Source organism: Agelaius tricolor, unplaced genomic scaffold (genome assembly GCF_023055355.1).
Source record: "Agelaius tricolor isolate 1412-34295 unplaced genomic scaffold, bAgeTri1.0.p SCAF_1, whole genome shotgun sequence".
Taxonomy (NCBI): Eukaryota; Metazoa; Chordata; class Aves; order Passeriformes; family Icteridae; genus Agelaius; species Agelaius tricolor.
In genome coordinates, this window is record NW_027269261.1 from 50,340,221 (window position 1) to 50,352,806 (window position 12,586).

Consider the following 12,586-nt stretch of genomic DNA (forward strand, 5'->3'; position numbering starts at 1 on the left):
ATTCTTTCCCCTAAGGAAGTGGATCAGCTATAAACTATATCACTTCACAATTCCCATCAAAATGACAAAAATCAGTCAGTATCCAACAACCACAAGGGTCACGCAGCTCACTAAAATTTGCTGATGCTTCTGACACTACATTATTGTGTTAAAAGGTACTGAGAAATTTCTCAGAAGTCCCTTCTAAAATGAAAAGACACTTCCAAAGTCAAAATTCCCACCGCAAACTGCTTCTGTTGGCCTAACTTGTAATTAAATTATGAACTCTGGGGAGAACAGAAAAATTGCAAAAGGAGTCCAAAATATTGTTCTTCATGAAGAGAAGAAACTGTTGGTCACATAAAGCAACTGACATAACTACCGTATGGCTTTGCACACAATTCAGTCTCTGAAAGAAGGAATTCCATCCTGCTTGTCAGTCACAACAGCAGGGCCACAACCTCTGAAACCCCCTGGATCTAGGAACGCTGATATAGACCAGATCACTTGCACTCACTGCACTGCAGATACTGAGCAAGAGGGAGCCAATTCACAGCCCTTATGCTCACTGGGACTCACCTGCCTGCGTGTCCTCTTCAGCAGACACCGCATGGACCTCCTTCACTGTCACTGCCTGCTGGTCTTGTACAGCAGAGAGCAGAGCAGCAGACAAAAGACAATGAGGAGCTTTGATGGAAGAGGGTAAAATTATCCAGCATGGGGCTGAGCTGGATATTCTGTACAGATTTCATAGCAATTATCAAGTCTAGGTAGAGAAAGGAGCAAATGCTTATTTTGGAAGAAGCATTGGAAGAAAGTGAAGCATTGGACGAAAGTGAAGGCCAAACTGTTACGGACCAATCAAGGAATGGGAGAATATGATAAAGTCCAATAATTACTAAATCCAGAAGAATTAAATGCTTAGAGGGTTTAATTTTAGCAGCATATAATATATCAAATCAATTAAGCTCCAGTTTTACTCAAAAGATAATTTTTTTAAACCAAAATGCAAGTATGGTATTTGCACACTAATTTCTTACAACTGTACAAATAAGACTCAGCAGTAAGAGCGGATGCAGCTGTCAGTCTTCTCCATGAAAGTGAGCATGGAAATAGAAGAGACACAGGATATAAGAGACACATTCAACAGTCTGACAGGATTTGGGTTTTATACATCAGGATTGTTAGACAAAAGATCAGGTGACAGCAGCTCCTGTGAGCAGTGGATCATAATAAATTCGTAAATAAGTGGCTTCATTAAGTCATTCCTACTCTGGCAGGAAAAAATACAAATTTTTCTTTAATTTAAGATTTATGAACTCAATTTAAGAACTCGTCTAATATGATCAGTTCTTAAGATACAAAAGAGTCTGCAGTACAAAAGGCCACTACCACACACATCTACAATATAAAGAGAATTTTATTTTATAAGCTCTCATGAACAAATCTGAGTTCACATACACATGCCAAGATAGAAATTAATATTTAATTACATATGGAATTTAAACTGTATGCAAGCAGATCTCTCTGCAAGGTCTTTTTTACCTCAGACTGCAACTCCCTCATATTACAGGCATTTAATAGATGACCTGCTGTTTCCTCACAGCACAAAGTTCCACAAATATGAAAGTTCATCTCCTGACACAAAATAAATTAGAAAACTGTTTGCACATGGAATAAGGAGTTGCATCAGTAAACTGCAAAGAAAACCAAGACATGAAAAGAAAAAAGAAGAAAACCCACTCTCATGAAAAAGTATTACCATTATATACAGTAGTTATAACATACAAGAAGTTTACACTTCCTTGTTATTTACACTGGAGTGCAAACAGAGCATATACCTCAGCTCCCACAGCAATAAATCTCTGTTTTCCCCGCACACATACTGCTCTCTTGGATTCCCCAGGTTCCAAAGACACTGCTCCATAGCAATAGAAGCCTTCTCTCAGTTTTGTGCTTCTTGTAAAAGCACCACATCCACAAGTTGGGCTACTGAGAAACCAGAGAAGGAAGAGGTAATTTTACAAACCCTGCAATACTCAAACTTCAACAGCATAGGACAGACATGATCTGGAACAACACATTACAGCACCTTACAGCAGTTTCAAAGTAGGCCCACCATTTATACACACTGAACATTCCTTGGCAGCCTCCACTATATCTGAGCTCTTGCTTTCCATGCTGGTACCTGCTTAACTCCATCAGTTCTTGTAAGGCTGGGTTTTGCATTTGGCTTCAGACTGCAGCGCCCAACCTGAAGAGCAGAGATGAAGTTAAAATTATACCCAAGAAACTGAATTAGAAGATGTTTACAAGAAAAACATTTTGGAAGAGTTGTTGCACTTCTCTCAACATAGAAAGAATAAAATACTAAGTCTATGCAATTGGTTTAAGTACATTTATTCTTCAAAACACTTAACAGCTAACAGAGGCTTGGTTACAAACTCATGAGATTATTCTGCTTTAACCAGAAAAATTCCATCTTTTTGTATCTACTCCTGAACATGCTGGCCTTAAGCAGTCTCTCTTCCAAGACTTCATAATCCAGCTGTCAGATCCTGGAACAAAAGCTATTCCATATACAAGCTGTTCCAGGAGCTAGTTTTGATCTTTGTATCTAGAATCAGGAATGTCAGCTACGCAGTGCAATAGTCTGCAGCATCAAAAATACCAGCATGGTTATTTTTAGGACATTTTAATTTCTCCTTTGGGGGAAAAAAAGTCAAAGAAATTTATTAAGACTGCACCAGGTACTGCTGACACACTGCAGTCTGTAAAATATATGCTACATTTAGCCTGGAAAATCCTTGTGGCAGCTGAAATTAAAAAAAAAAATCAAATCAAATCATTACAGCTAGAAAGAGGAACACACACATTAGTTTTCCTCAAGTTTTCAGCCACACAGCTAGCCACATGTAAGAGCAGCTTCCAAAGAACATCTATGAATATCTGGATTTCCACTGTATGTTCTCCATTACGGCAACAAATGCCGCAGCCCAAATCTTTTCTCTCACTCTTACAATAAAAAGATAGAATTCCTAAGCAGAGAGACATAATTTAAATTAGTGCCACCTATTTCTATCCATCTCATCTGAGCAGTTCTGGGGTTTGTGGAAATGCCTAAAAACCAACAAAACAGCACTGCTGGACTGTATAAGCTGAGGTAACTGGCACAGGCTGATATGCAGAAATCAGTGCTCAGAACCACCTGAGTCCAATGGCTCTGTCTACCACTTCTTTGTTCCTAGGAAAATCCAGATTCTTCATGGGTTTTACAACAGAATCAAATCTCATTTTGGATAAAGATTCAAACTGTATGGAAACTACACTCAAAGGAAAATATTACAGACTATGCATTTATTTCCATTTCTGAGCAGTTAGGGTGTATTAGTGAGACCTTTCTGGACCTTCCTAATATCCTTATTTGAAAAATTAGTCAATAACTGTTTAAGCACACAGTTTCTATGCATGGATACCTGCCAGGTACCATCAAGGTACGGTCCATAGTTCACTCAAACTATGACATGAATTTTTAAAATCAGTCTTCTAAGTTGTTTTTTTCTCTGCACACCTAGAAGTGCATTTACCAGTCTAAATCCACCAAATTATTTTGAGATTTTCTGCTTTGATTATACTTTAAAGAAAGTAACTACCTAGGCTGATAGCTAAAAAAATTGTGGAGACGTTCTAGGCTTGTGAAAACTCTGCAAGTATCCATGAAAACAGCAGTCAGTTCAAGAGTACAAACACAAATTCTTATATAAAAACATACCACTGGCACCTCAGGACTAGAAAATGGAGAGCTATCAAAAGAATTATTTTCTTTGTCCAAGGAATCATCTTCATCATCATTTTTATGTGCAAATTTCTGCTTTAGAGCTTGAGTTAGTACAGCAACCGGATCCCAATCTGAACTTTGCATCTTATTGGGTCTAGAAAGAGGAGTACCTCCAGGAGACCTATGAAGGACAACAAAAAAGTTATTGTCTCCTGACCCTAATCCTGTGCTGACTAATCCAAACTTTAGAGGCAACTTCTGTAAACACCCTATTCTATAAATCCCTGATTACACAAGTAATGCTGCTGTTACATCAAAGCAATTAATCAAATACAATTGATACAATTACACCCAACAACTTGTCAGCCACATTCTTAACCTGAAAACACAAGTTGTTGCTGTTCCATGAAGAAAGCTGGCAAAAAATCAACACAAAGTGTTAAAGTATTGCAAATAACAAGCACAAAAAAAAGGCAAAATTGCAGTTTTTATACCAAGTAATTTAAAAGTTATATTTAAGTCTTTTAATGGGAATGTCCCACTAAGGTATTTCATAATCACTGTGAACATAATTTAATTTAAATTTTATTCATTTTAAGTTCATTTAAATTCAGAAATCAAAACGGCACCTACACCCCAAAATTAGCATAAATGTGGAAGCTAGTGACTAGTCCAAAATAAAAAATCCTAAGTCTTTCTAACCATTGAGAAACCTTGGGGGGGTGGTGGGTGGAAAAATCTAGAAGTGTTCAGAGTTCTGCTTGTAAAGTGCAACTTCCAGGCTGATGATTTGTACCTAATAATGCACACTGACAACACCAAGTTCTAAATCTGGCAGTTACAGTAATGGCTGCTTAACACAAAACCTGAGAGGACTGAGTTCATGGTCCCTACAAAAACAAGCCCTCACAGCACTTGCACAATGTGTAAGATGGTGTTTGGGGGGTAGAAAATGGGATCTTCAGGCTCTCAGTTTCTGAGAACAGAGGACTTCCCTTTGCAGTGCACACAATTAACTACTGTCAGAAAAATTGTAACAATTTCGATTATTACTCCTCCCAAAAATATAAATTTTTCATTACTCAGTTAAGCTCTACTTCAGAACATGCATAGATGCCTAAATCCAGAAAGTATTTTCGATGTACAAGCTACCACTTCCTGCTAATTATGCCCATGGTCAAGATGTTAAAACTGTCAACCTGAACATCTCATTTTCTTCATACATGGAACTATAGACAAAAAAACATATACACAGGAAACACACAGGTTTACCTAAGTGCATTTTATATTTGTGTTATTTACTGTGAGAATGTCATCAAAAGCATAAAGAGATGCTTTGGATTTGCATGCAAATTATTTGCCCAAGTTTTTTCCTAGTCATTTTCAGGGATAAAGCTCACAAGTTAAGAAAATGTTGACATGAGAACAAAATAAGTTTTGCCAAGTGACATTCTTCCCACATTGAGAGTTTCTAATATTCATTATAGGTTCAGTTTTTCTTACTTTTTCAGTCCAAGTTCAGAAAAGAATACTCAAGGTGTAATCTCTATTATACCTAGCATAGCAGAGACCAGAAGAGGTATTGAAGTCTTTAGTAAAACTAAAGACTTCAATTTTTTTTACAAGTCAACTGCACTTACCATCAAAACAGCTGACCACTAAAAATATTTCGAATCCTACCGAATACTGTACTATTCAATTGCACTACTGAAATACAAATTTATGAAACATTTTCAATAAATGATACATGTTTTTGTAAACACTTCAAAGCTTGAACCAGGATATTTTGAGTATGCTAGCAGTAGTTTTCTAAAATTTCACTGAGGATTTGGCCTTTCAGAGTGAATCCAGAAGGGTTATTTTTTCAGATCAGTTTCCTGTGCCTGTGCATGCAATCCTGTAAGCAACCTCTCACCTCCCCACACCAACCTGAGATTTGCATACTGAAGCAGCACAGCAGTTTAAAATGCTGCATCAGTCAGCATGTTTTAAATGCATCTAAAAGCCATGTCACAAGTATCTTACATTTCACAATGTGAACTCAGAAGCTGCCAACTTGAGTTTGTCAGGAGTAGCTGCTCTTTGAATGACTGGTGTTCTCTGGTGCTACTGAAGTGCTGCTGATGCTTAGATAGATAGCCTTGGCTTGCTGAGATGCACATCCAGTCCAACTTACCTCTCAACAGCTCGCAACTGAACTTTGTTTAGGTCTTTCAAAACATCCCTCATACTGGGAAAGTTCTTTGTCCTCTGGTGATCAGTACTGTTAGCTGCAGCTGAATCACTGTTTCTTGCAGCTCGGCGTTGTTTGATAAGTTCCAGTGCAGAATTACTAGCATCAACAGCAGATGGTGCACCAGAAGGAAGTGGAGGAGGCGAGGGAATTACAAAGTGATTGTGAGAGACGGACAATGGCGTAGAAGTCATGGCTGGGAGTGGGTAAAATCCACCTGGAGTGCTGTGTGTTTTAAAGGCTTCTGCATACAGTTAGAGAAGAAAAACAATAACATATATTATCATCTAAGATTAATCAGTTTTATGTCAAGATAAGACTGCCCTCTGAAAGCAGTCTTTTTTTTATACACCTTGCACATTGCAACACAGAAGAACTAAACTTAAAATAAAGAATATTACTTCAAACCCACAAATTCAGAATACATGAAGTAATGAATCGGAAGTGTCTTGTGCTGCTCTGATTTTCACTTCTTGTGTCTTCAATCTAGGCACTAGATAAATCAGCAAAGTAGCCTGCTGCTACATATGGTGATCAATAGTCTAGAAGTTACAATAACCTACATGAAGCAAAAGATAATCACAAAACATGCAAAACAGGTTACAATACTGAGCGCAATGGAGAAGAGACAGAGAAGACCCAACACAACAGCTGAATCACAGAAGTGCCTCACAATGCCACACAAAAGTACCAAGTACCTCACACCAGTCCAAGTATTTCAGCAACCACAGTGGGGTTGGTCTGCAAGTAAGACAATTGAGACTCAAAACTTACCAGGAAAAAAAAGAGGTCACAAGACAGAGGTACATATTAGAGACCAACTACCCAGGATACATCTGTCTGTAGCATTTGTTTTTGTTAAAGCCCCAACCAGACTGACTTAGAATTCTTCCTCTATGCATTAGTTTAATAATTTGTTAGAAACAGTGCAAAACCCCAAAGGGACAAAGTCTTTAACTTTTTAAAACAGTTATTAGTAGCCTATAGATAGCGATGTTACTAAACTCCTTCACCAACATGGAAATTAGTATAAAGAGTACTTAGGATCAATTGCATTTGAACTTAGCAAATAGACCACAAAACAGAAAAGACAAAGTGCACCAAATAGCAAAAAGAAAAACAAAATATTATATTCAGTAAATTTAGTTGGTGTATCTTCAGTTAGAGAAGCTAAGGATATTCTCTACCAATATCAGACAAGGCAAGCTCTAAAGCAAAAAAAAGGAACATTGGTTTGCTTCAAATTGGAAGGGCTTACGTGAGGGAACACTTCCCAAGGTCTGCACTGAAACAATTGCAGCAATCTGAGCACGAAGAAAGGTCAGCTCATCTTCAAGGGCAGAAATTTTCTGGAGTGCTGCTTGATCAACACCAACTTTTTGTGCACTGTTTTTTGGAATGTGCCGTATTGAATCCAGACGTGGATATGGATCAGGAGGAGCCGTACTTTTCTCTTTTCTCCTCAATTCAGTCCTACAAAGCAAAAAAAGGACAGTTTCAAAAGGCTCAGCCAACAACGGAAACCTCAAAACTACTTGGGCTGTTCAAGCAAGTTAATGTCACTCAGCAAGATGACTACACTTTTAACTACTCATAACTTCTGAAATGTTTCAAGTCTCCCTTTGCTCAAGTACAATGAAGATCCTTGCAAAGTCATCGGGAGAATCAGTCAGATAATTCACTCGGATAATTAAACATCATAAAGTCACACAGTAAGATTGTCATTATTCAATAATTATTAGACTGACACCATGAGGTGTCTCTCCCTTCCTGCCACATGAAAGGCAGGAGAGGCAAAGAATAATGATGTCTTAATTAGGCTTCAGAAATTATAGCCATTTATCAAACTCTAAGATGAACACTGCCAGCAGCAAAGTAGTTACAATCTTTCAGAAAAGGTACTTGAAAATAATAAGGTTTAATACAGACTCACAGAACTAGAATCTCACCTTCTGTAAGCTACTATAACCAAAGACAGCATTAGAAAATTGTGCTGTCTCAGGTTTTAATTTAAAAAAGTGTTTCAAGTCTGTGCCTGCAAAAATAAACTTAAAATATAAGTATAAAATCAAACTACCAGAATTTCATTATGAAACACGGAAAGAAATTAAATTTACCTGATTCATTTAAGATGCACTAAGCTTTGATGGGAAAAAAGCCCAGATTTTTCCCTTATTTTAAACATCCTTTAACTTCAAATCAGACCTGAAGCACTGTTTTCTAATTTGCCAAAACCCCCTCGCTAGAAACACTGCTTGAGAAGGAAAAGATATCAGTTAGAAGAGTTGCTCTTGAAAAACATCCCACAGAGTCAGAGGAGGAGGAGGAACAAAGAATGGAAACAACAAAAGAATGAACTGTCATAGTTCTGTGAATCTGGCCTGCACGAGCAGGACAAAACTGGCCAGAATTTTTTGGTTCTTTCAACAATGTTCTTGTTCTTCTGCTATTTTACAGCTGTTACAAACAGATTTTAATAATTTAACAATTATGCCTCAGGAAACATAGGATGAAACACACTGTATCCAACTTCTCCAAGAAAAAGTGTGTCATTTGAATTCATCAATTTCTTGTATTTTCATTACTGGCAAGTACCACAAAGGTCACAGACAAAACAAATGCCAATATGAAGCAGAATTACATTGTCCTATACAGATGCAGTACAAGACAACACAAGTGTGCACATTTTAATCTTGCTTCTGGCTCTAACTCATCCTCTGATTTTGAATACATCTTTAGAGGAACAGCAGGACAATTTTCTATTTCTTCTCCAGCAGGGAAAAAAAAGAGACAAGACTTGTATATTATTTGTGTCTGCAAATTCTAGGACAATTTGTCATTTCACACTACCTGAAATATTTTGTAATTTGTAAAAATATTTTCCTTCAGCCCTCTATAAAAGCTAGAAACATTTATATAAACTATATTGAAAATAATTTTAAAATTTTAAAATAATTATGTTTGTTTTCCCATCAAAGCAGCCATCAAGGCTTACACATGGCACTGTAAAAAATCAAAGCCAAAAGGAGACATTTAAATATTTTTTCTTGTTTCCCCATTTATAAAGTTTATCAAACAGGCTGTAAACTAGAAAGACAAAGATAGGAATAGTCTTACAGTATACTGCAACAACCAGCTCCCTCCCACACAAAATAACTTGCAAGTGAATATCATTTAAAGTACCAGTAATGCACCTGACATACTACTATGAAGAGAAAAGAGGAGACTCAATTTCAGAAAATTTTCAGAAAAGAATCCTTTACATAGTCATAATCTTCAGGTAAGGAGGAAGTGCCCTCGCTCCCCCTCAAACCCAAAAGCCCAAAATGTTTCCAAGAAAAGATTAGGAATAATGGAAAACAAAGACATAATCATGCACCATAGAGAAGGCCAAAGTTATTTTTTTATTCCTTTTGACACTTTTACTTACCTAAGTCTAGTACATACTTGTCCTTCATCATTTGCCACCCACAGGACGTCAGCAAGTGATGGAGCCACAGGAGCTGGAGCTGCACTTTGTTCATCATAACCCACTGGACTTGGGTCTTGAACAAACTAAAAACAAAGAATGCCAAAAAAAGTATGAAGGGAAACTGAATTCAACACATACTGAAGGTTCTGGCTCAGCAAAAAGGAATTTTTAAACAGTGCTATAATGAAGTTGAAAACAGTGAGTATAAGGGATGCACCACACAATTACACAAGCTAAAAAGAAGAGGAAACCTATCATCAAATCAAGAAACAAGAAAATACAAACAGGTGAAGTATACACATGACAATAAATTTCTTACTTGAAAATAAGGTCTGGGGTAGGGCTCCAAGGAAAGAATTGTCCCAAGTCTACGGACAACACTTCGAGTAGATCCATATTCCTTTTTCTGGCACACAGATGTGACCTAAAAAGCAGAAAACCTTTGAACCGGAGAAGCAAAATCAAAGCCCCCAGTTCTTAATCTCACTTTAATCAAAGTTATTTAATGATTCCATGTTACAGGTAATTAAATATAATGCAGTTTGGTTAACCTAACTTTTCAATGCTCTTCTCAAGCTGAAAGTCCAAAGAAGCCTACACTAGTATGACAGTGTCTAAAACACAGAATATTTTTAAGAGGCACAAAGGCAAATATCTTGAGATACTGTCAAAAATGCTCATTCCATTAACTACATGCAGCTGTGTAAGTCTTGGAAAAGAACAATTAGCAAAGCAGTGAAATAAATTTAACATACCTTGGCCTGATACTTCCTTATGACAGCATATAACTGCTGGAAATGCCATCCTGATGAGACTGCTGAAGGAAGGCAAGTTCCGAGAGTACGACTGATACTGCTGCCAAACACGTGAGTTTCAAAAAACGCGGCCTGTCAAAAAAACCAGCAGCTTCCAACAACGGAACCAGAAAGTAACGAGGGCAGCTCAGCCAAATCAGCACTCCTGGAGATAGTCGCTGTTTCCCCACGAACAACGCTAGGACTGTCTCAGCAGCACAAGCTGCAGCAGTGCCCCACTGCTGACAGCCGCCGGAGGAGCTGCCCATAGCCCCACGCTCCAACATCAGCCCCCGGCCCGGCACCAGCGCCTCCTCAGCTTCCCCGCCGCACCTCTCCGGCTCTCTGAGCGCACGGCATTGGCTGCTACTGGGCAAGGGCTACGGAGCCTTTTATCTGAAACAGCAGAGCACGAGCAACCAACACCACTGACTTTCTGACGTTCAGCTCAGGACAAAAAGCGCCACTTGACAGCTCAGGGCAAAAAGCGCCACTTGACCGCCTGTATCAGGGCAGTGCCTCCACGTGCGGGCAGCGTGCTCCGACAAACCCGGCTGCGGGCAAGGAGGGCGCTGAAGCCGCCCCACCGCCCGCGGAGCCGACCTTCCCTCCCTCCCTCCCTCCCTCCCTCCGCCCAGCCAAGCGGCTGCAGGCGGGACGCCCCGCCCGAGCGGCTCTCCGGGCGCAGGCAGCCGCCGCGGGGTCTCACCTGGTGCTGCGGCCAGCCGAGGTAGCGCAGCAGCCGGCGGAGAAGCTGCTGCAGCAGCAGCAGCGCCATGGCGGGCGGGGGCCGCGCCCGCCGCAGCGCCCAGAGCGAAGCCGCCTGCGCCCGCCGCGCCGCCGGCGGCCGGGGGCGGGGCACCGCGGCAGCCCCGCCAATAGAAAGCTGGCAGCGCCGCGGCAGAGCCAATGAGCGGCAGGGCGGGCCCGTCGCGGGGGGTGTCGGGAGGAGCGGTTTGAACGCCGCGCTGCCCGGACCTGCCCCGCTTCCTAGGGAGCGCTCCCGGCAGGCGGGCCACAGCGCACCGCGGCCAGCTCGCACGCCTGACTGACCAAGGGACTGCACTCACGGAAAGGTAGCTTCTGCCTCTGCCAACACAGCACGCACCAGCAGAACAAATGCACCAGAGCCTGTGAACTCACTGAATTAACAGAAAGGAGCTACACTGAGATGGTTCAGGCCTTCGATGTAGCAAACTCCTAACTACTTCATTCACACTCCTAAAACAAATAGACAAAGTATCCTCAATGCAACAACTGCCCAGTAACACCTGACTACACTGACTTCCAAAACCGGGCTTTGAAATTGTACACTTGCTCTTCCTTCATCTTTGTAAGATTTCTACTGTTTTCCTCAAGAGAATTTGAAAACTTGAAGAAAGTTAGCAGTGCTAAAAGTGCTTCTAGGAGAAGATATATCCTCTTCCTCCAGCTATGCAGTCTGTGCTTGGAGATGACCTTCCCTCATCTGTGCAGTCGGTGTTCCTGTTGTTAGTACTGGAGTTCCCACAGCAGCATTGCTGGTTACTGTTATCCATGTCAGGTGGATCCATTCTCTAAACCAAACACAGAGTAGCACTACTGGTAACACACACAGTAGTAACAGCATACAGCTGGTTCAGGGGACTAGGAAGTTTTAAGCTTGAGGAGAGAAAGGGTAAAACGTTTTAATGGATATGTGTAGAAAAACTGTACGACAATGCTTGCCTTAAAGGAACAAGAAAAAAGTACTTCTCACCTACTCCTCCAACACCTCACTAAAGAAGAGGAAGTGTCAACACAATGGGAACAACACAGCTCTATTGGAAACCAGGAAGAGACAGGATCTCTCAAGCAGCAGCAAAACCGAGGCAATTTAGTTTCACTGCAGTACCAGTAACCAGCTGCACTGAATGAGAGGTGCAGTTGGGAACTCGTACAGAAATGCTTCAAGTCAGCAGGTACAGCTCTGAACAGTACAGAAGGAACCTGCAGGATCTTCTGAACAAAAGCATCTTCTGACAAGCCAGCTTTAGAAAACAAGAAGTGACACAGGGCTCAAGGCTTAATGCTGCTGCCGTACCTCTATAGCTGAGCCAAAGCTCAGGGACAGCTCTCCTTTTAAAGCACTAGCAACTGCAGGAAAGCTTTACTCTTATGCAGCTGCCCACTGTTACAGTAATGCTGATTGTTCCTGGGAGGAAAGAGGATGTGCGATTTAATTCCAAACCAAGAAACTAAATGGACACTGTACTAACAGTACAGCTACTGGATTCCATGTTGGTTGGTGGCCTTTTTTTTGCCTAGTAAAATGTATGCCTGATTTTATCTGAACTGCAGGGATAACTTCA

General features: G+C 40.4%; 1 protein-coding gene across 6 annotated transcripts; it reads right to left on the reverse strand.

Annotated features, from left to right (window-relative positions):
• Positions 1–1,381: 1,381 nt before the first annotated feature.
• MTFR2 (mitochondrial fission regulator 2) lies at positions 1,382–12,062 on the reverse strand. Of its 6 annotated transcripts, none has more exons than XR_011680177.1 (9): positions 10,966–12,058; positions 10,218–10,349; positions 9,782–9,886; positions 9,421–9,545; positions 7,249–7,463; positions 5,934–6,234; positions 3,752–3,938; positions 2,072–2,233; positions 1,382–1,968 (listed from the first exon to the last, which is right to left on the reverse strand). XR_011680177.1 is itself a non-coding variant. In XM_071433537.1 (9 exons), exons 1-9 carry the CDS (start codon positions 11,032–11,034, stop codon positions 1,969–1,971), a joined length of 1,203 nt encoding a protein of 400 aa, XP_071289638.1. In that variant the 5' UTR covers positions 11,035–12,062; the 3' UTR covers positions 1,382–1,968. The 6 variants fall into 6 exon arrangements, 2 of the variants coding, with proteins under 2 accessions (XP_071289638.1, XP_071289611.1); XR_011680178.1 differs by having other exon boundaries at positions 2,067–2,233; XR_011680175.1 differs by having other exon boundaries at positions 1,382–1,971; positions 10,966–12,057.
• Positions 12,063–12,586: the final 524 nt, after the last annotated feature.

What these genes read in the sequence shown, in the direction of transcription:
- MTFR2 (XM_071433510.1), bottom strand. Translation starts at nt 11,034, where the DNA reads ATGGCGCTGCTGCTGCTGCAGCAGCTTCTCCGCCGGCTGCTGCGCTAC. An exon ending in TCGGCTGGCCGCAGCACCAG is followed by an intron (nt 10,350 to 10,965) that starts GTGAGACCCCGC and finishes TTTTTTTGACAG; the next exon opens with GCCGCGTTTTTTGAAACTCA. An exon ending in ACCCCAGACCTTATTTTCAA is followed by an intron (nt 9,546 to 9,781) that starts GTAAGAAATTTA and finishes CTTTGTTTTTAG; the next exon opens with TTTGTTCAAGACCCAAGTCC.